Consider the following 24,194-nt stretch of genomic DNA (forward strand, 5'->3'; position numbering starts at 1 on the left):
TGATATGAAGCTTACTTCAAACATGAAAGTATCAACTTCTTCTCGAATGTCCTGAGGACTTAGCATGTTCCCATCTTCATCAGTTGTATTTAAAAGCAAGTCTAGAAAAGCCAGCCGTTTGATGTTTTTTGGTTTCATATCCCCTTCCTTCTGTGCCTTATTTTCCTTCATTTGTCTGGCTCGTTCTTCAATAACCTTTATATTGGAAAAAAAACCCTTTTATTTTTATACATTCTGCAGTTTAACAATATTCCCTCAGAAAGAACAATGGCTTCAGAAGGCCGTGGAGCATCCAATAGCTTTTCCTTGGAGACTTTTCTAAAATGTTTAGATCTCATTGTGTGTACCATTTTCCCCACCAAGGGGCTACAGTTCTAATGTATTGTTCAATGCAGTCCAATAAGCATTACTGAACATCAGCTATGTACCAGCACTGGGCATAAACAGAAAAAAACAAAAAGATCCCTCAGTGTCTGCACTCAGCAAACTTTCAATTTTACTAAGGAGAAAGAATGAAAATTACTACAAAAATGTTAATGTGACTTCATAAAAGGTAATTATGATCCAGTCAAAAGCAAGCAAGTCTTGAAATCTAAACTCAGTCTTGGATCTGACACTATAAGACAGCCCACAAGGCACTTTACTCTCTGTACCTCAGTTTCTTCATCTATAAAATAAGGATAATCTATTAAACTATATACTATATATACTCATATTGTATATCATGTATTTCACAGGATTGTTATGAGGAAAACATTTTGTAAATTTTAAAATTCTCACTCAGGTAGGCATGCACACAATTTTGTTTGTGTGTGTATGTGTGTTTGTATGCACACGTGCACAATAATTATAACGATCAAGGCTGACCCTGAAGCAGAGAGGAGAAAATTTTCCTTCTTAGTTGACAGGTCAGTTTGTTTTGCTCCACTGTTTTTTCTTTTTCCCTTTCTTTTTTATTCTTTGTTATAAGCTACAAGTTCACTCCAAGCAGGTAAAATGGAGAGGAGAGGAGGAAATCTATTTGTAAATGAAGATGATATAAAAATAAAAGATATAAATAAATATTTTAAAAAGACCTTAAAGTTCATTCATTCTCTTCCAAGCCGTATCCCTGACTTTCTGGATTACAATAGCATGCCTTCTCTACTGATGGTTCATCCTGGAGCTGTCCTCATCAACTGGTGCCACCTTGCCTTGGAACCTACCAACCCTGCAGTCTGCTCACCCTGCACTATTCCTTCATCAGGCCTTTTCCCCTTCCTCCTGGGTCTTCCATTTTGTCCTGACCCTATTCCTGACTTTTTGGACTTCACAACCATGGCCCTAAACCAGATCCCTTTCTATTTCCCCTCCTATTTCCCTACATTCTCTCTCTCTGTGTCTCTATCTCTCTGTTTCTGTCTCTCTCTATCTCTTTGTCTCTCTCTGTCTGTCTGTCTCTCTCTCTCTCTCTCTCTCTCTCCTCTCGGTGTCTGTGTCTCTATCTCTTTCTGTGTCTCTGTCTCTGTCTCTCTCCCTCTCTCTTTTGCGTGTTGACTTCCCCTAATAGACATTGACCCCAGTTGAATGAAAGCTACACAAGGACAGGGACTGTTTTTCTTTCTGTTTTTATCTGTATCCCAAGGCTTAGCCTGGTACATAACAGGCACTTAATAAAGGCTTATTCCCTCCCTCCCTTCCTCCTTTCTTTTTTTCCCTTCCTTCCCTCCTTGAAATGATCATATCCAGGAACAGTTAGTAAGATGATATTAAATAATACAAGTTCACTCTAAGCAGGTAAAATCAATAGCTTTTCAGTAGGATATCTGTTAACTGGTTAACTAGGCAGCTGATCTAGTAACAGTAAAATGGATGAATGAAACCATCAGCAAATTAAATATATGAAAAGATAGATTTATACAAAACATAAATCAAGATGGCAACTACTTACTTTAGATAAGAATTCCCAATAAAATTTTTAAAATATCTTTCCTATGGTATTTAAAATGTGACTTGATATACCACCTCTTCCTTACCCCACCCAAATCAACTAACATTCAATTTTTCAGATCCATACATTTTACATAAAGTAAAGTACATTTAACATGTGTCACTATTTCTCTTATTTTTTTTAGTTGGCTATGACCAGCTATTTCATTTTAGAACTTGAATGTTTTCTCAGGTAGCTCAACATAACCAGAAAACCCAGCTTCTATTGCCTCTGAAAGCTTCTGTCTATACTAACCCCTGCCAAAGATTTTAATTTGAATGTCTATTTAATTTATTCTATTTAATTTTTATCATATCCTATACAATTCAGGATGCTATCAAAATGGGATGAGGGGGAAGGGAGAAGGAACATACTTTGTCTGTGAAATCATGTAAGATTTTTAGACTCCTCTTGTGTTCCCATCCTTCTTTAAACAGAAGATACCACATGTCAAGCCAAAGCCAAGGCATCTTGATTCTACGAAATATTATATCAGTCATCCTACAATAGAAGATTTTTAAAAAATGAATGAATTAAGATTGAGATTAGAATGAACTCCAACAAGAATCCTTCAAAGTAGTACCCATCTTGCATTATCATCACATTCCCATATGGACATTGAATGCTTATTACTTACAGTTACTAAGTTATCACTAGGTTATAAGTATGCAGTTAACTATAGTTACTAAGACAAGGATAAACATGGTAGAGCCCCAGGCCCAGAAACTTAGGAGATCAGCAGGAAAGGTCTGTCTCACTTGGGTAAAAGGGGGCTCATTCTAGGACAAGAAGTGTCCAATCAAAGGGGCAGCTAGGTGGCGCAGTGGATAGAGCACCGGCCCTGAAGTCAGGAGGACCTGAGTTCAAATCCGGCCTCAGACCAAACACTTGACACTAGCTGTGTGACCCTGGGCAAGTCACTTAACCCCAATTGCCTAAAAGCAAAAAAAAAAAAAAAAGAAGTGTCCAATCAAGCCAGCAGCAAGCCCCATCTCAGCAATCCAGTGGGAGATCCTGAGCCCTAGTGTGGTGGAGCAGGCAAACACCAACACCAGGACTCCCCACATGCCTCAGCATAATCAGGAGAAGGAGCAGACTCCAGGTCCAAGAACTGCCATATGCTTCAGCACTGGGCAAACAGGCAACCTCAAGCAGCCAGAGCACCACGCGCTTCAATGTAGCCCTAGGGAAATGAAGAAACACCCCACTGGCCTCACTACACACCACACACCAGCACTAGGACCCCAGCTCAGGGCCAGGTAAGCTGCCAGACACCTATGAGCTCCAGCAGTGCCTGCTATCAACTCTCCCCCCCCACTCTACCTCCTCAACACAGCACCAGTAGGGTCTCTCGTGGGCCTCAGGGCAACATCAGTATAGCACCAGGTTAACAGCCAGGGCTGCAGCCCCTGTCATAAGAAGCCTGAGACAATGTCCTTTCCACCCCAAAAGCAGAGCTCAAATTTAAAAGAAAGAAAAAAGACCAAAAAGATGAGCAAAAAACAAACAAAAAAAAATCTGCCCATAGAAAGTTATTATGGTGACAGGGAAGATCAAGGCACAAACTCAGAAGACAACTTATGGGCAAAGCCCCAAACTAAAATGGGAAGTGGTCTCAAGCCCAGAAAGAACTCAAGGAAGAGCTCACAAAGGAGCTTAAAAGTCATAAAAGAGAGGTAGAAAAAAATTGGGAAAAGAAATGAGAGGGATGCAAGAGAATTATGGGAAAAAAGTCAACAGCTTGGAAAAAGAAAACAACTGCTTAAAAAGCAGAATTGTCCAAATGGAAAAGGAAACACAAAAATCCACTGAAGAAAATAACTCCTTAAAAATACAATTTGCTAAATGATAAAGGAAGTATAAAAGCTAGTTGAGGAAAACAACTCCTTAGAAGTTAGAATTGGACAAGTGGAAGCTAATAACTCTATAAGACATCAAGAATCAATCAAACAAATTTAAAAGAATGAAAAGATAGAAGAAAACATAAAATACCTCATTGGAAAAACAACTGAGCTGGAAAAATAGATCCTGGAGAGACAATATCAGAATCATTGCACTACCTGAAAGCCATTATCAAAAGGAGGACCTGGACCGCCTCTTTCAAGAAATCATCAAGGAAAATTGCCAAAATATCCAAGAACCAGAGGGCAAAATAGGCATTCATCAATCACCTCAGAAAAGAGATCCCAAAATAAAAACTCCAAGGAACATTATAGTCACATTCAGAACTATCAGGTCAAGGAAAAAAAATACCACAAATGGCCAGAAAGAAACAATTCAAATATCAGAGAGTCACAATCAGGATTACATAGGACTTGGCAGCTGCAACTTTAAAGGACTGGAGGTCATAGAACACGGTATTCTAGAAAGCAAAGAAGCTAGGACTACAACCAAGAATCCCTTACCTGGCAAAATTAAGTATAATACTTGTAAAAAATGATCTCTAATATCAAGACCCAAGAGAAGCCTAAAAAGGTGAAAAGGGGAAAGAAAACAAAGGATTCAATGGAGTTGAACTGTTTACATCCCTACATGGGAAAATGATACTTATAATTCTTAAAAATTATACCACTATTAGTAGAGCTAGAAGGAATATACATAGAGAGAGGGTGCAAACTGAAAGAATGACAAAAAATGAAGGGATGAGAAAGAGGAGTACACTGGGTGCAGAAGGAAGGGAGAGGCAAAACTGGATAAATTATTTTACGTGAAGAGCACAAAAAACCTACTACGGTGGAAGGAAAGATGGGGTGGGGCAATGGGCATCACCTGAACCTTACTATCATCAGTATTGGCTCAAAGAGGGAATAATACACACAATCAGTTGAATATAGAAATCTATCTTTTCCAAGAGTAAAGTAGGAGGGGAGAAAATTAAGCAAATGATGGTGGTGGCGGTGGGGAGACTGACAGAAGAGAGGGCAGACCAGAGGAGTGGTAGATAGAAGCAAAACACTGTTAAGGAGGGAAAGGATGAAAGGGAGGGAAGATTAAGAGGAGGAAAAATAGGATGGAGAGAAATACACAGTTAGTAATCATAACTATGAGCATGAATAGGGTTCACTCTCCCATAAAATGGAAGCAGATAGAATTCACCATTTGACAAAAAACTGCGGGGAAAACTGGAAAACAGTAGGGCACAAACTAGGCAAAGACCAACATTTTACACCATAAGGTTAAAATGGGTACATGATTTATTTTTTCCTGTTTTTTTTCTCTTTTCTTTTTTGGCAATTGGGGTTAAGTGACTTGCCCAGGGTCACACAGCTAGTAAGTGTCAAGTATTTGGTCTGAGGCCGGATTTGAACTCAGGTCCTCCTGACTTCAGGGCCTGTGCTCTATCAACTGTACCACCTAGCTGCCCCTTTACATGATTTAAACATAAAGGATGACACCATAAGCAAATCAGAAGAGCAAGGAATAGTCTACCTGTCAGACCTATGGAGAAGGTAATCATTAGTGACCAAATAAGAGACAGAAAATATTATGAAATATAAAATAGATAACTTTGATTATATAAAATTAAAATATTTGTACCATTTGTAAGCCTTTTCAATTAAGTGATATCTGCTTGTTCCCAAAGAATTTTTTTGAGTTTTTGACCTGCTTACCATATGCTCTGGGACAATCTGTCAATACTATTCTTCTTTTTGGGTGAGGAAGGGTTACTCATTCTAGAGCTGCCTTAGGATGAGGGGCTCTGGGTTTCTTAATATTGTACAGATTTTTATTAGAATATTTTTTCAAATCCTATCCCAATCTGCTATTGTCTGTTTATTTTATAGTTCTTGAAGTGTGCATTAAAGCTAGTTTCACTTTATGTTCACCCTATTGAGTGTTATTGTTATCATTTTTATTATTATTAATAAAATCATGACAAAAATTCATTTGATTCTTGGTCTCAGTAAAATGAGAAAACATCTGAATCTACTGATATGATAGAAATAAATAAAGCAACTTCACTTACGTGGAAATAAACATAAAACTAACTTTCACAGTAAATGTTTTTATACATTAATTACATATGATGATTTTAAGTGTGTGTATATATGTATGTATGTGTGTACATGCCTTTCAAAGACAGCTTATTTTAGGGTTGTGGCTGATAGTATAACCAATGTATTATATAATCCTGAAATGAGGCTAAGGGTCTACAAGTTTATTCATTTTGAAACAGAGAGTCCACAAGAATCAATGGGAAAGGTAAGGTGAGTAGGATTTCATGTAAGAAGCTGGATCAAGATCTGCCATCTGCCTGAACTTCACAAGTTAATATATTTAGAGCAGAAAGGGACCTTAAATCATCTAGTCCAATCCCTTCATTTTATAGCTAAGGAAACTGAGATCTAGAGAGGCCAACAGACGTAATTTTGTGTAACCTGGTGTGAGAACCAGGATTCAAACCCAGCTACTCTGAGGTTATTTCTCTCAACAGCCATCACTGCCTCACTGTTCCAGAGATGTTGGAAGATTTGAGAAGTCAAGAAAAGTTGAGGTGCTATTCCCCACCCCCATCATAGCCACCACCACTACAGTGGTACCAATTAATCTCTTAATCTTCAAATCTTCCCCTGGATACAATGGATCACAGACCTGAATAGGATTTGGGTTGAGTGGCTTCCATTTTCTCTGTCCGTGTTCTACTTTGCTAAGCAGATACTCAAAAGAGACCCCAAAGGGCAAGAATAATGACCACCCAGTTGGAACTCATTCTACTCACTGTAATACTCACTTGTCTATGCTGAGGGGGCAATGACAACGGCAAGTATAAACAAGTTACCCACTCTATAGATGTCATGGACAACGTTTACTTCTTGAAACATCACAGAATCAGGGAACCAAAGAAATTCAGACAAAGATGGAAACTGAGAGGTCATTTAATCCAACCCTTTCATTTTCCTGGTAAGGAAACTATAGGCCAGAGAGTCTAAGCAATATGCTATGTCAGCAGCTAGTTAGTATCAGATCCAGTCATTGAACCCATGGATTCCATCTGATGCCAAGCCCAATGCCCTTTCCATTCTTCATGTCATCGTCTTACATTGCAAAATGGCCTTTTCTATGAAAATTCTGGATAAGCTATTGCAGTATCTTAGGAAGACAAATGTGCTTTTGTTGTTGTTACAGCTTTTTGAGGTAAGAAGAAAAATCATCTTTAAAAATGAACGTTTCCATTTTGGAGATACTCATTGCATTGCCACAGTGAACTACCAACAAGGAAAATACCTCTGCCAATGAACATCAGCATATGTTCTGCAACACAGAAATTTGCCTGGGACACTAAAAGGTTAAATGATTTGCCCACATAGGCAACATATGTCAGAAGCAAGACTTGACCCAGGTCTTCCTGACTCTAAGGTCATGTAACCACCATACTGACTTCAATATGGTCCATTCATTTTCCCAACTAGGAATTTTTTTAATGAGTCATTTTTGTATCACAGCTTCTATTGCTAGGTAGTCAGTTGGCCCAGTCGATATAATTACTTATAGTTACTAAGTTATAACTAGGTTTTAGGTATATAGTTACTATAGTTACTAACTTATAGTTACTAAGGAAAGGATAGACATGTGTAGAACACCAGGCCTGGCTTCAGGAAGATGAGTCCAAATCCAGCCTCAGATACTTATGAGCTCTGTGTGACCCTGGACAAGTTGCTTAACTGCTGTTTGCCTCAGTTTCCTCAACTGTAAAATGGGGATAATAGTAGCACCTACCTCCCTGGTTTGTTATAAAGCTCAAATGAGATGAATTTGTAAAGTGCTACCACAGTGCCTGGCACACAATAAGTACTATATGTGTTGTTGTGATCACTCTTATAACCACTGGTCTTCTAAGATCTTTAGCCCATTTCTTACCTTCAAGCTATACATGAACAGGATTCATTTAACAGAGCCAGGAAAGGGAGAAAATTCTCTGAGCTCAGCTATTCTGTCAATGAGGAGAAATAATTTGTTCCAACCCTTGGCAAGCCAGAAAAGCTTACAGCTTAATAGTATTTAGTACGTTCCTTCCTTCCCTTTCCTGCTCTTTAACTGAGTATGCTTTCCAAGGTTCCCTCCTAGGGACAGCTAGGTGGCTCAGTGGAAAGAGTACCCGCCCTGGATTCAGGAGGACCTGAGTTCAAATCTGGCCTCAGACCCATAACACTTACTAGCTGTGTGACACCGGGTAAGTCACTTAACCCCACTGCCTAACCAAAGAAAAGAAAAGAACCAAAAAAAAAAAAGGTTCCCTCCTTAGACTTCTAACCTAGAAGTTCTTAATGTGGGCCTGTGAATTTTTTAAAATGTCCATTTTGATAAATGTATTTCAATATATTGGCTTCCTTTGTACTCTTATGTATTCCAAATTATCCATTTAAAAACATGATTCTGAGAAGGGATCCATAGGATTTACTGGACTGCCAAAAGAGACCATGACACAGAAATGTTGTCTCTGCTCTAATCTCTCCTTTCTCCCGGCCATCCTTTGCTTTCTTACCAACCCCCCTCCCCTATTCAAAAACCTCCTGTGACTCCATCATTCTAATCAGGTCACTCTTCTGCCCAAGGACCTTCTTGGCTCCCCTCTGTCCACTAAAGAGAGAATGAATTCCTTAGCGTATAGTTAAGGCCCTCAAAAATCTGGCTGCAACCTTCCTCACCAGCCTTCCTCACTGTTCCCCTCGATTTATTCTGTGTTGCATACAGAATGGACTACTCACCACCTTCTGATCTTGTCTGGCCCTTTCTAAAACTAATCTCCTTCCTACTCCTAAGCCTAGGCTGAAACTCTGAAAGCAAGCTCTATGAGAACCAGTACTTCATTGATGTGCGTACCCACTCTCCCCCGTTGATGCAAATCCCAACCTGGTCAGAAATTGCTATGAAGACTCCCCCACTTTTTACCAAGCTGGTGAATAAACAAGAGAAATAAAACACAAAAGCCCAAACTCGGAACTACACTGGAAGGTTTTGCAGCTTGGTAAGACTGGATAGAGCTTACTTTCCTTGGGCACAACCTTTGAGAAGCGAGGGTCACCTCTACTCCAGAAGGAGACATTGAAGGAAGGTTGTTTTTTTTTTTTGGGGGGGGTGTCAAAGCCATAAATATAATACATTGTTCATAGAAGAAATGGTAGATGCCAGAAACTTGGGCAATTTCATACATTAATTCATGTCCACTTAAAATATTAATTTAATATGCAGGTACACTAAGAGCCTGTAAGAACCATAGAAAAGGAAATGTCACATATATGATTAAAATATCACTACTGGCACTAACTTTAAAAACCTAAATGAATAATAATACTTTGAAACCTCAAAGATGTCTATTTACCTAAAAACTGAGCGGACATACTCAGAATCACCATTGGCTTGGGCACCAATATTTTTACCCATAGCAGTTTCTAGAAAACAAAAGAAAAAGCCCAAGTTAGATTCATAAGAACATTCATCAGTTGGGTGGGGAGTGGGGGTAGTTAGATGATTTACTATTTTTAAAAGTTGTATAATGTTTATTATGTTTTTCAATTGGCCACCATCTTTCATGCTCCCTTCTCTTCCCTTCCTTTATCCACTCCACCCTCTTTTCTGCCTTTTCTTCTATCCTTCCTTCCCTATCCTACCACTGTCCCAGGAGTGGATGTAAAGTGAGGAAGGATCCCCCACTGAGCTGCCACTACAAGACCCAGTTCTGTGCCAGTCTGATGCTAGGTCCAGTAATCGAGGCTTTTTCTCCCATGCTATTCTCATATCTGGTTAACATAATTAAATAATAATTAGAACTTACCGCATATTATGTCTAAGGCACAGAGAGTGATGTCAAGAAAACAGTTAAAGGCTTCTTGGTCAATGTGTTTTTCAAGCTTATTGACTAAAACATTAGCTTGTTCATTCATGACATCTAAGAATTCTTCCAGAATTGTGAAATGAAAGGTTGGGGTTAGCATTTTTCTCCTGGAACGCCACTTGTCTCCAGTACTAGAAATTTGTTACAAATAAGAAAAAGAAGGGAAAAAAAGCGATGAAGCTGAAATTTTTTTTAAACTTTTTGATCTGAAATCCAAATTTGATAATTACTCTATAATTAATATAATTAATTATATATAAATATTATTAATATAATCACAATAATCTATATATTCTTAAATGTTGTGTAAGAATTTCAATGAGTAAGTTATAACAAATCTATTTTAGAACCCTAATACATAAGATTCTGATTATAATATGATACTCTACAGCCTGCAGAAATGTAAGGCTTTGCTGTCTCATCAGTAGCACAATTCTCTATTCCTGGAATGCCCTGCCCTTGTTAAATCCCTACCCATCCTTAAAAGCCTAACCCCAGGGGCAGCTAGGTGGCACAGTGGATAGAGCACCAGCCCTGAAGTCAGGAAGACCTGAGTTCAAATCTGACCTCAGACCAAACACAAGACACGTACTAGCTGTGTGACCTTGGGCAAGTCACTTAACCCCAACTGCCTCACTAAAAAAAAAAACTAACCCCCAGGCTACCAAATCCATGAAGCTTTCCATGATTATCCTGCTGCTAACTACCTCCCCTCTCTGATGTCAGAGAGGACCTGATTTTGTCCCTCTCTGGCAAATAACATATTTTACCGTGTATTATATTTTTCAGTGATTGTGTCTTTGCCTCTACTAGACTCCAAACTCTATGAGGGCAGAGAAGCAATCTGTGAACTCCTCATCTACTTCAATACCAAACACAGAGGCTTGCATACAGTAGGCACTTAATAGATGTCTGTTGAATTTTAATATAGTGTTATTCCATGGAAATATTACAACCTAAATATTTTCATGTAAATCTCCATTGAAAAGACTCCTTAATTTGAGAAGGAAAAAGTATCCCAAATATCAGAAGCCCCAAACACATTTTAATCTAGATTCATAACTATAGAATAAGACTATAAAAATGGGATGCTTTTTTAACACAATTGTAGCAATATCATTATATATTGAGAAGTTGAAATGCAAAGATTATAATTATTATCACAAATACTTTCTTCATTTTAACAAATATAAATAGTACAAAAAACTTTTAAGGTAGATAACAGTAACTTCTGACATTTTCAATTCTAAAAAGAAATAGGATGAGATCTTTACATTAGTATACCTTGTAAGGAGTCCGAGGCCAAGCCAGGGTTGCAGGAACTTATACAGGCAGGACTTGTCTATTTGCTTTGAACTTGATAAAAGTGCCTTAAGAGAGGAAAAAGAAAAGTGTGTGCTTCGGGTTATGGAAACCTTTGGACAGAGTGTGGTGGAGCAGCCTTGGAATCAGGAAGCCCTTAATACAAACTCTCCCTTATAGTAGCCATGTGACCAGTCTTTTAACCTCTCATCACTCCCAGAAAATTCTGTAAAACTATAAATGACACAGGAGCTGCTATCCTATGTCAACAGACAGAATTCTTTACATGAGTGAAGCTGTAGACCCAAACCAAAATTATACATTGATACACACCCTGTGTGTGTGTGTGTGTGTGTGTGTGTGTGTGTGTGTGTGTGTGTGTGTACAGATGATAGGTACACTGATTATTTTTAAAACTGATTTTAATCAAACCTGTGGATTCATTGGCATAGTGAACTCCAAGTGTGGAAGTCCTTCTTCCAATACAAGACCATAACTATTATGCAATTATAGTCTTAAAGAGCTGCCTAGATCACTGAGAGGATGTGACTTTCTGAGAGTCACATGACTAGTATGAGTCAGAAGCAGGATTTGAACTTAGGCCTTCTGGACTTCAAAGCCAGCTTGGAGGCTGTCCACTACACTGACTTACTACACTGGTCTCCCTCCACCTCCATTTTCTCTCTGTGTCTATCTCTGTCACTCTCTGTCTCCATCTCTGTCTGTCTGTCTCTGTCCCTCCCTTCTCTCTCTCTCTCTCTCTCTCTCTTTCTCTCCCTCAATCTGTCTCTCTTCCCTCTCTCTCTCTATCTGTCTATTCCCCTCTCTCTATCTGTCTCTCTTCCCTCTCTCTCTCTCTCTCAATCTGTCTCTCTTCCCTCTCTCTCTCAATCCGTCTCTCTTCCCTCTCTCTCTCAATCTGTCTCTCTTCCTCTCTCTCTCTCTCTCTTCCCTCTCTCTCTCTCTCTCTCTCCTCTCTCTCTCTCTCTCTCTCTCTTCCCTCTCTCTCAATCTGTCTCTCTTCCCTCTCTCTCTCAATCTGTCTCTCTTCCCTCTCTCTCATCTGTCTCTCTTCCTCTCTCTCTCTCAATCTCTCTTCCCTCTCTCTCTCTCTCTCTTCTCTCTCTCTCTCTCTCTCTCTCAACCTGTCTCTCTTCCCTCTCTCTCTATCTGTCTCTCTTCTCTCTCTCTCTGTCTCTCTTCCCTCTCTCTCTCTCTCTCTCTTCTCTCTCTCTTTGTCTCTCCTTCCCCCCCTTTCCCCCACCCTCCTTCCCTTCTCTCCTCTCTCCACTTCTATATATATACACATACATATATAATTACAAATATATATCATCATACATAATGTATATTATATGTACATATGTGGGAAAAAACAGGAAAGCTATTTTAAATATTAAAATGCCTATATAGGAAAATTTAGATCTAAAACAATAATTTCAATGTCTACTCTTTTGCCATGATTAGGCATATTGATTCATTCATTCATGAAGAAATCTTCCCACCTAGGTCAAAAATTCCTCAGTGAACAGGCCTGGAGAAAGGAAAGGAGGAAACTTCCTCTTTAAGTGTTTGATTATACCCACATAAAATGTGGACCCTAAATGAGGAAAACCAAACCTTTAACCAGATTGGTGCTTTAAGGGGGCTGAAATAAAATGCAAACAAAAAAGTTTTATTTTGTTTTTTAAAGTTTCCAGAATTAAAATCAAGAGTTGGGCCTAGGGGCAGCTAGGTGGTACAGTGGATAGAGCATTGGCCCTGGAGTCAAGAGGACCTGAGTTCAAATTTGGATTCAGACACTTACTAGCTATGTGACCCTGGGCAAATCACTTAACCTCAATTGCCTCAAAAAAAAAAAAGAGCTGGGTCAATCATGTAGCACGAAAACAAATAAATAAATGCTCTAGCTTCAAGGCACATTGCTACCCCACAGATACTAAGGGAACAGGAAGAAGGGCTCCCGTGTGTTGGACAGCTCCTCATTATTGGGGGGGGGTGAAGGGAGAAAAAATAAAAACAATAACAATTTATGTCATATATAAATAGTACTGTAAGATTTACAAAGCATTTTCTTCTGACAGAAGTAGTACAATGGTTGAGAGAAAACTAGAAGTTTAGAGGTTAAGTGAAAGTAGGGAGAAAGTCAGAGAACCTCTAGCTGACCTTGGTAAATTCAAATTATTAGGCTGTGATGAGTGATAGATAGTCTCAGTTCTGAGAGAACTGGCAGATGAAACTGATGAGCCACTGTCAGGGATCTCATGGATCCTGGAGGACAGGAGGGGTACTGGGGGACCAGAGAGGTCAAATAGTTTCTGGATTTCCAAAAACAGAGAAGAGGACAGAGTCTGCAAAACTCTAGTCAAGGGAGCACTAATTCCTAGGAAATTTTTAGAAAATATTGTTAGAGGGATGAATAATGAACAACCAGAAAAGAATCCAGGAAAGCTTCTGCAAGAAAAGGTCATGCTGTTCCCCAAAGCATAAAATTGCAAATAACTAAATGAAAGATTGCTTCAAGTCACTAATAATAAGAGAAATGCAGATCAAAACTAGTCCAAAATTTCAACTCATACCCAGCAAATTGGCAAAGATGACAAAAGATGGGAATAGGCAATGTTATAGGGCATATAACAAGACAGGTAGATTTTAGGCACTCTTGAAGTGTATAGAGTGTAAAACATACTTGTTGCCTTAAGGCTAAGAGACCAACCATTGGGCCATTTATAATTGTCTTAGAGGAGCTGTGAATTGATCCAACCACTCTGAAAATCAGTTTGGAAGGAGTGGTCAGATAGGTAGGAGGAGAACCAGGAGAGAAAGGTGACCTGAAAACCTAGAAAGAAGAGAGTATCAAGGAGAAGAAGGTGATTAACCGTGTCAAAGCCTACGGAGAAGTAAAAAAGCATGAGGATTGAGAAAAGGACATTAAATTGGGCAACTGAGAGAGAACTGGTAACTCTGAGGACAGCAATTTTGGTCGAATGAGTTGGATGCCAGACTATAGAAGTGAAGAAGAGAGCAAGAGGAAAGGCTGTGGGGGGCACTTGTAGACAGTGTTTCTCAAGGAGTTTAACCACAAAAGGGAAGAGGGACATGGAACTCAAGCTAGCAGGGATGGATGGATGGATGGATGGATGGATAGATGGATGGATGGCTGGATGGCTGGATCAAGCAAAGGTTTCATGAGGAAGACATGGGCATGTTTGTAGGCAGTAAGAAAGCAGCCCAACAGGGAGAAACTGATAAAAGTGAGGGCATAGATGATAGAGGGGGCAATCTGCTGAAGACGAGAGGATACAATGGGGTTATTTGTGGGTGGAGCTTGCCTTGGCAAAGAGAAAGGCCACTTCATTATGTGAGAGAGGCATAAAGGAAAAGGTAATGGAAGAAGGCGTCTGGGCTATGTGTGATGAGGAGTTGAGGAAAAGATGCAGCTGTTGGCAAATGGCCTCCATTTTTTCAGTAAAATATGAGGTACGTTTCTCAGGTGAGTTAGTGGGGGTTGGGGAGTCATAGGAGGCTTGAGGAGGGATAAAGAAAAGGTTTAGAAGAGCTGCTATGATGAGAAGGATAGCAAAAGGATTGCCTGGCAGCAGTGAGTGCTCACCTGAAGTCATGTAACATAAATTCATAGTGGACCCAGTCAGAACGGTCTCGTGGGATGTCCAGCTTCATACAGAAGCATGTTTTCAGGAGCAAAGGCAGCAGATGGAACTCATCCAAGGCTAAGGCTTTGCAGGACAAGTTCAGTGACATGATAAGGGGGCAAAGGGACGCGAGAAGAAAGTGGGTATGTTTGTCCTGAGGAAGAGAAGAGGAGACCGAAGGGTGGGGGCAGGACATGAAAATTGCCTCCGCATCATATGGAAGAGGGAATAGACTTACTCCGTTTGCCTCTCAAAGGCAGAGAGTGGCAAAGAGGTAGCTTTAGGCCTGATATTAGGAAAATCTTTGTAAAACTTAGATCAGCCCAGAAGTAGAGGTTCCTCCTCAATATAGGTCTTCAAGCCTTATAAGACTAGATGATTACTTCTTGAATATTCTGCAGAAGGGATTCTGGTTTGGGTATTGGTTAGACTTCATGGCTGGGGAACCTGCAGCCTTGAGGACATACGTGGCCCTTTAGGTCCTCAAGTGCTGTCCTTTGACTGAATCCAAATTTCACAGAACAAATCAATCCCCTTAATAAAAGGATTTGTTCTGTAAAACTGGACTCAGTCAAAAGGCCCCACCCAGGGACCTATGAGGCCACATGTGGCCTCGAGGCTGCAGGTTCCCCACCCATGGACTAGATCAAAGATCTTAACCTTTCTGTTTCATTATTGTTGTTATTGTTGTTATTCAATTATTTCAGTCATATCTGACTCTCATGACCCAAATTTGGGTTTTCTTGGCAAAGATACTGGAGTGGTTTGTCATTTCCTTCTCCAGCTCCTTTTACAGAAGAGGAAATGAGGCAAACAGGGTTAAATGACTTGCCTAGGGTTACACAGCTAGTCAGTATCTGAGGCCAGATCTGAACTCAGATCTTCTTTACTCCATAAAAGAACCCTTTGGCAGTTTCAGAATGATACATAACACATAGGTTTACAAAGGACACAATTATATTGAAATAGTTATTTTTTTAAAGCACCTTTACCCCCCTTGCTAGTCCTCACATACAACACTCCATTTCCTGATTCCATCCACCCTCACTGGCTATCTCCCAGGTCTGGAATCTTCTTCCTTCTCTTCTCTGCCTCTTGGCTTCCTTCAGATCCCAGCTAAAACCACACCTTCTTCAAGAAGCCTTTCCTGGTCCCTCTTAATGCTAGTACCATCTCTCTGAGATAATCTCCATTGTATCCTGGATATGCCGTGTTGGTGCTGTTGGTGTATTATTTCCCCTGTAAGACTGTGAACTCCTTGAGGGCACAGTAGGCTTTTTGCTTGCTTGTGTTTTTGCTTTTCTGTGTATCATCAGTACTTAGGATCATGCCAGGCACATAGTAGGTGCTTGACACATGCCAGTTGTTTGACTTGATAAGTTCTCAGGCTCCAGTCCCTTACACCTTTGAGATTCTATGACACTCTTACAGCCTGTATCACCAGAGATGAGATTTGAACACTGGTGTTCCCAACTCCAAATACTGCACTCTGTCTTCTGCTTTACTCCATAAAGAATGTGGGATACTGCTTCATTATAGAAGATAATTGCCTCCACAGGAGGCAATATTTTCAAATATGGCTCTTCTGGTTTAAGGGAGTTAAGAAACAGTACTCCACTAATCTTTCAGTTGGCTGCTAATAGGTATAATTAACTTAATTTGTACTTGAAGAAAAGTGAGCTTCTGAGAAATAAAGCTACGGTTACACAGAGACTTGAACTATTTGGTCACAAATCTCTATTTCCTCATTCTCATTCTGTAGTATTCTTTACTATATCACCTTTTCTTCCTGTAAAAAATACTTCATATTGTCTTCCCCATCAGACTGTGAGCTCTTTAAAATCAGGCAGCAAGGTGATACAGAGGATAGAGCATGGGACCTGGAATCAGGAAGAACCAAGTTCAAATCCAGCTAAGCTGTGTGACCTTGGTCAAATCCCTTAACCTCAGTTTCTTCAACTGTAAAATGGGAATAATAATTAGTACCTACCTCCCAGGGTTGTTATGGGGATAAAATGAGGTAATATTTGTAAAGTTCTTAGCACAGTACCTGACTCACAGTAAGTGCTTAATTAATGATTATTTACTTACTAATTATAGTAAAGAATTATTTTGATATGATTCTCATGAAATGATATGTATAACATTAATAATTAGTTATACATTTCTATGTAATTATATTAAAATAATTAGTATAATATTAATAAATAACATTTCTAATTTGTATTTACAATAAGTTCTTTCTCTAACTTTAAGAGGGCAAAAGCTTTAAGAAGCAGATGAAGATTATTACAGATAGAACTGAAATAGGGAGGAAGGAATGTAGAGCCAATTCTGAGGGAGAGAGGAGAGGCAAGAGAGAGACTTCACTGTTTATATGCTTTCTGAACAGGCATGGTGGTATAGCCCTGTAATACCAGCTATCTCTTGACCTCGGGATTCCTGAGCTGAAGTGAACTATGTCAGTTGGGTGACTGAATTAAGTAAAACACCAGTGTGGTAAGCCCCAATGGCTGAGGAGCTACCAGGTTGCTTAAGGAGGGCTGAAGCAGGCCTGGTTGGAAATGGTGCACAACAAAGCTTTCATGTTGATCAGGGTGGGATTAGGGCCATAGATGGCTGCTGTACTTCTGGTCTGGGCAAGATAAAGAGACCCAGTCTTAAAAAACAAATAACACAATTTTAAAGGTTTTCTGTTTAAATTATGACCATGGTCTCCTTTGATTTGCATGCCAATAAACCAAAGGCATAGTAGGAAAGAAAACTGATCATAGCAATAGGCTATAAATAAAGAAATCTCATTCTGGAATATTTCAATTAAATTTTTTCTAATCATAAGCATTGTGACTGATGTTCACACACACAAGCACACATGTATAGGGCAGGGTAGTATGACAGAAGAAAAAGTACTAAATCTTGAGTTTAAAAATGTGTCAAAATTCTTCCCATAATATAGGTAGCTAGATGGTGCAGTGGATATAGCTCTGTATCAGGAGTCAGAAAGAACCTGAGTTCAAATCCAACTGTAGACACTTACTTGCTGTGTGACCTTGGGCAAGTCAATTAACATCTCTGAGCCTTGGTTTCCCCACCTGTAAAATGAGGGAAGTAATAGCACCTACCTCCACTTGTGAGATAAAACAAGACAACGTTTTTGAAACTTCAAAGTGCCATATTGATGGGTACTATCATTATTTTTAATAATACTTTCTAGCTGGTAATAGATAATACTTCCTAGTATTATTTACTATCTATCTAGCTGTAGATAATACTATCTAGTTGCACTTAGACAACTCATATCACCTCTGCATGTCTCAGTTTCCTTATCTATAGATTGAGAGGGCTAGTCTAGTTGCTGCCCAATATCCCCATATCAACATTGCATGTATTGAGAGGTACCTTTTAAAACCTAAAATACTCCAACTATTTCCCTAAGTAATGACTCAAGTAGCAGGGAGCATTTCTGATAGGTATTCCACTAGGATTCAACAGTTCTTCAAATTGTATGTTTCTATATGAAATACAAACTCACCTCCACATTATCAGCGTGATACAATACCACCATTGGCACTGGTCCTATCCACAATTTTAGCAGTGGTTCCTGTCTGTATTCTTCAATATAGTAATTGATCTGTTCAAAAAATTCTGGGAAATAAATGTTTTCAGTTAAAATTCAGTCAAAATGAGCATTTGGGTAATTAAATGTTTGTAAAAATCATGCATTTTTAAAAATACCTCTAGCTTTCTGAAACATTCAGACTTCTTAGGATTCAATTTTTAAAACAGGAATGGGAAGAATGACTTCCTGTATGATAACTAAAAACAGAAACCAAATTCTCTGTAAGAGCCTCTGTGCTAAAAGATATTTGATTTTTTTTATCTAAAATTTTTTAACGTTTGTGTTATATTTTCAGTACCTTCATATGGTACAAAGTGAGAATCTGTTTTACTTTTTTCCACATTGCTAGCCATCTTTCTCCAAACCCTGCTCAATTAAAACTTTCCCTCATTTTACTAGCTACAAGCTCATCAAAAACTAAGTTCTTGCATGTGTTCAGTCATTTCTACAGTTTCTATTCTATTCCACTATTCTGGTTTTTCCTGCTTAGTTTTGTTTAGGGAATATCTTAGGAAGTATATTTCTTCCCCTTAAATAGAATAGATGGAAAAAAGAGGGGATAAAGATAGACAATGAAAATTAAACTTTTTCTGAGATAAGCCAGGATGTATGTGAGAAAGAAGAGGAAGAGGAGGTAAGATCAGAGCAGAGAAGACATAATCAAAATTTGCAGTGAATCCAATTAATAAAGTTTCCAATTAATTTCAATCAAATAATTAATCCAATTAATGCAATTTCAATTAATGAAGTTATAGAGAGGAGTGGAACAGAGGAAGTTCATGATTTAAGACTTATTCCCCTCAATAAAAATAGGGCAGATGAAAATAAAATGGAGACCCTATGAGGAGGGTAGAAAAATTTTGAAATAGTTACTTCTGTTGGTGAGGGATGATATAGTTGAAAGGGCACTTTTTTGTTGCTGTTCAATCGTATCTGACTGTATGCGACTCCATGGACATTATCCATAGAATTTTCTTGGCAAAGATAATGGAGTGGTTTTCCATTTCCTTCTCCAGTGTGTCCCCATTTTACAGATGAGGAACTGAGACAAACAGTGGTTAAGTGACTTCCCCAGGATCATATAGCTAGTAAGTGTCTGAGGTCAGATTTGAATTCACTTCTTCCTGCCTGGTGGCCTATAGTCTATCCACTGCACCTATTAGCTGCCCAGAAAGGGCACTTGCTCTGGAGTCAAGGGACAAGTGTTCATATTTTGCTTCTGATCTGTGTTACCCTGGACAAATCACCTACCCTTCCTGGGCTTCAGTTTCCTCATCTGTAAAATAAGGGTTAGACTAGAAGGGCTGTGAAGTCCCATCCATCTCTGCAACTATGCTCCTATGAATAGAGTCAAAGAGTGTTGGGCACAGAGCAGAGATAATGTAATCTAAATCTGTAGTGAATTCAATTAACAACTTCATATAGCCTAGGAGATGTGAAAACCAGTGGTGGTGGTGATGATGTTTGTATGTTTACTTCCCTCATCAGGCTGAAAGATCCTTGAAGGTAGGAAGTAGGTCTGACATTAATTATATATCCCCTATAGTGCCTAGGCTTAGAGCATTGGCTAGGCACTATCCCTAAGATAGCCCCCCAAAAATAATAATTGTAGAGTACCTAGTTTAAACAAAAAAACCTCATCAGTGACAAAAAGACCCTAGAACTTTGAGTGCATACTGAGTATTCATAAATAAATAACTGTTGATTGATAGCAAAGTCGCTCTTAGGAAGCCAGCATGTTCCCATCACACATACAATTGTTCAGAACTGCTTTGGATACTTTATCAGTTCATTCCTTATTTTAAAACTTTATCATTCACTAGAGGCTAAATTTCTTATACCAACAATTATCCAATAGACTTAAGATGCCTTCTTAGCTCAAAGCTTATGATGAGGGAGGGGGAGAGGGGCGTGGAAACTGTATTTCTACATGCCTATTTTAATACATACTGCCACAAAATCTGGAAAAGTATCACAGATTTAGAACTGGAAGGGACTTGGCAGACATCTAGTCCAATCTTCTCATTTTACAGATGAGGAAACTGAGATTGACTGACTTGTTCACACAATGAACTCAGGTCACACAGCACTAAGTGTCAAAAGTGGTATTTTAATCCAGGTCTTCATTCCAGAGCCAGGATGCTTCCTGGATGTGTTATTGTATTAACTTCTTTTTCTCTTTCCAAAAATGTTTTCTGTAAATCTCAACATATTATATACATGATGGAAAGTATCAATCATACAACTTTAAGACAGTCTTGAGTTGATAAAAATTCACTTTATACACTTTTGACTAAAGATTAACGAGAAGATGAAGTTGACAGTATTTTCATCCAGAGAAACAAGCTAGAAGTGGCCAGCTAGCATTTCCAGCCTGAAGTTGAATTCAAGATAAACATTTTCTATATTAAACTATTAACAGTGAAGTTTGGAGAGCTTTAAAGGAGCCTGAAAGCTAGAAAGTAATCAAGACATTCTTGCCCTGACCTTATCACTACCGTTTCCACTTGCAATCCGACTATTGGAGTCTTATAACTTTAAGGCTCTTAAATTTTTCTACTCATAGAAATGAAAAACAACAAAACTGGTCCCACCTACCTTATGCAAGCATTTTAAGGATAGCAACAACAAAAACTTCTAAAGATTTATGCAAAACTAGATTTATAAGAGCTTTATAACTTAATAGCACAAGACCACATTTGATATATTACTTCTATTAAAATAGGACTGAGATGTTTCAGCTCTTAGAAAAAGAAATAAGGACATCTGCTATTAACAAACAACTTTGTTGCAAATTTCCCCCAGAATTCAACTGGAAGCCTCAGTCAACTAAGCTCAGAGTTGACTAGGTCTCTGAGGAAAGGAATATTGTTGGGTAACCCCCTGGATAGGAGTTCAAGTGTCAATGAAAGGGGAACAAACATAGAAAAGTAGGGAGCATGGCTTAAAATGTTACATCTTAGGTCCTAAACCATCCTACATAACTTTATATTTTAAGTTCAAAGTTGTACTGAAGCCTTTGTTATATGGGGATGCGGAAGAAGTCGGGGTACTTGTTTTGGGTGACAGATCTTTTCTAGGTTTTAAGCAATTATTGTGACAAAGAAGGAAAGACTGAGTAATGAAAATGAAACTTTTTCTGAGATGAGCAGGGGAGTATGTGGGAAATGAGAGGAAGAGGAAGTAAGGGCAGGTCAGAGAAGCATAGTCTAAATTTGTAGTGAATCCAGTTAAGGTAGTTTCCCAACTATAACTCAGGAGCTGAGAAAATCAGTGATGAGGATGGTTTTTATTTCCCTCACTAGACCGAATAACTCCTTGAAGGAAGGACATTAGTTAAAAGGGATCTCAGACAGGAACAACTCACAATTTAAAGGCTTTATGGTTCACAGTGTATTCAGAGCAACTTGTGAGGGAGTTGGTGCAAGTATTATTTTTCCTATTTTACAGATGAAGAAAGTGAATTTTGGAAAGGTCAAGTGCCTTGCCCACAGCCACATATGTGAATGTCAGTCCTGGGATTTGAGCTTTCCTCTAGTTCCAGCGCTCCTGACAGTCCAAACCCCTCATTTTGTAGATGAGAGGGCTGAGGCACTGAAAGAAACCTCAAGAACTGTCAGATCCAGGACCAGAACTGGCTTCTGACTCCAATTGCATCTCACATCGGGAAGCATCAAGAACAGGAGGAACTCAGCGCAAGGGGCCAGAGAGCCAAATCATCAGTGCGGGGCACTCCAAATCTCAGAAGCTGCGCAGGGAGTTGCTGCAAAGTTTGGAGGTTGCTGCTGGCATATCAGAAGAGTTAGAGACCGAAAGGACTGGCAGGCAGCAAGGATATAATTTAGCTTATTTAAAGAAAAGATAGAAAGGATGAAAATAGAAGGAGGGAAAGAGGAGGCAGACACGGAAAGCGTGAGAAAAACAAAAGAGAGAAAGAGAATTTGAAAAATTGAGAGGAAAAAGAGGGAGAGAAGGGGAGAAGAAGAAAAGAGGGAAAGAGGGGATTCGGAAAGGGGGAAAGGAGAATGAGAACGAAACTAAAAGTTCAGAGCCGGTTGAGGATGGAGATTTCCCGTCCGCACTCTCTCTGAACTGTCCACCCTAGACCGGAAAGGTGAGTAAACTGAGTCAGATTGCCTGGGGACGGAAAGGAGAGAGGCGATAGTCGTCCAGCTGCGCCAGATCGGCTCATTTAGTTACCTTGGCTATCAGATTTCATATACAGACAGTGTCCCACCAGAGGGTACGCGATGCGAACGGTGGGGATGTCTTTCATCTGATTCCATTTCCGGACATAAGCGACCAACATCTGCACCAGAGTCAGCGCGAGGATGGTGCCCAGCAGGGTAACCGCGCCTGTGGCACCCCAGTAGAGCAGCTTCTGCCCAACGGGCACTAACCACATGTCTCCTCCCATCGTGATCGCCAGATATTCTCAGGCCGACTAACGCTGCCAGGGGCAAGAGAGTTCTCCGTGGACAGCCGGGGCTCGCTTATAGGCCAGCCAGCCGCGCTTTCCAGGGAGCCCAAGCAGGCGGTCCAGGTGCTCGGGGCAGAGGAAGAGGGACGCTGCCAGCCAGCCACCGACCCACCCGGGAGCTGGCTTCCCAAGGGCTTAATTAGCTAGACTATCTGCGCAAGGTGGGGCACTGCAGCTGGGTCCAGGGAGGCAGAAGTCACGGGAACTCCAGGCCTCGTTAAGTGGGGTTTGCTCCCCAGGCTCTGGTTACGATCCTGCGAGGGAGGGAAGAACAAAAGAGGTCTAATATGCAATCGTTTTCGAAAGCTGAACTCTATGCCCCAAGCCCTCAGCACCGCTGCGGTGCAGCTGCAGTGGAAGTCGAGGTCCGCAAAGCCCCCTCAAGTTCCGACTTTCGTCTTGGAAGGGCGGAAGACCAAGGCTAGCCTGGCTCTGAGCGGCCAGCAATGCAACAGCTGGGGCTCAGAAGCCAGCTATCCGTCTGCGGAGTTTGCGGACCCTGTCACTCTGAAGTGGAAGAGCTATTTACTTTTGCTGGGACTTGTTCCCGGGGCGGGGAGAGGAGGAGCGAATTTTGTGGCATTTTGCGTCATCAACAAAGGTTTTGGAAACCCTTTTGGCTCAGCGAAACCAGACACTGCCGCCATTCAAGTGCAGGACGCCTTGATTATTGCAATAGTCAGCTGATGGGTCGGCCTCCCTCAAGGCTCTTCCCACTCCAGACAGTTCTCCATTCGGGCACTAAAGTGATTTTCCTAAAGTGCAGATCTGATCATTTCACCCACTTACTCGGTAAATTCTGGTGGCTTCCTATTGCTTCCAGGAGCAAATGCAAAATGCTCTGCTTTGCATTCAAACCCTTTAATACCTTAGCCGCTTTCCCATCTTTCTAGTGTTCTTACACCTCACTCTCTGACACATACTCTTCCATCCAGTGACGCTGACCTGTTCCACGAACAAGAGTCTCCAACTCTCTGCTCCAGGCATTCTCTCTGATTGTCCTCCATGACTGGAATTCTCCCCCCCTCCACTCTGACTACTGACCTCCTTGGCTTCCCTGAAGTCCCACATGAAATCCCACCTTTTACAGGAAGCCTTCTCCACCCACTCAATTCCAGTGCCTTCTCTCTGTTCATTATATCCTATTTATCTTGTATATAGCTTGCTCTGTATACATTTGTGTGCAGTTGCTTACCATCTAATGGTAAGCTCCTTGAGGGTAGGGACTATCTTTGGCCTATTTTTGTATCCTCTGTTCTTGGCATAGTGCCAGGCACACAGTAGGCACTTCATAAATGTTTACTGATCAATTAATTTTAAAGGCACTGTAGTTAACA

General features: G+C 40.1%; 1 protein-coding gene across 1 annotated transcript in view; it reads right to left on the bottom strand.

The window, feature by feature from the left end:
- CYP4V2 (cytochrome P450 family 4 subfamily V member 2) overlaps positions 1-23,502 on the bottom strand; it is a 34,369-nt gene extending 10,867 nt beyond the window's left edge. The window contains exons 1-7 of the mRNA XM_021007684.2: positions 22,578-23,502; positions 18,291-18,403; positions 11,088-11,173; positions 9,744-9,934; positions 9,291-9,360; positions 2,344-2,470; positions 16-195 (exon numbers count right to left, since the gene is read on the bottom strand). Of these exons, the coding sequence (XP_020863343.1) occupies positions 16-195; positions 2,344-2,470; positions 9,291-9,360; positions 9,744-9,934; positions 11,088-11,173; positions 18,291-18,403; positions 22,578-22,794 (984 nt within the window). The 5' untranslated portion in view covers positions 22,795-23,502. The remainder of the gene's footprint in view (positions 1-15; positions 196-2,343; positions 2,471-9,290; positions 9,361-9,743; positions 9,935-11,087; positions 11,174-18,290; positions 18,404-22,577) is intronic.
- Between the last annotated feature and the right edge of the window lie 692 nt (positions 23,503-24,194).

This window comes from Phascolarctos cinereus, unplaced genomic scaffold, assembly GCF_003287225.1.
Source record: "Phascolarctos cinereus isolate Bilbo 61053 unplaced genomic scaffold, phaCin_HiC Scaffold_9;HRSCAF=440, whole genome shotgun sequence".
In the NCBI taxonomy this organism is placed as follows: domain Eukaryota; kingdom Metazoa; phylum Chordata; class Mammalia; order Diprotodontia; family Phascolarctidae; genus Phascolarctos; species Phascolarctos cinereus.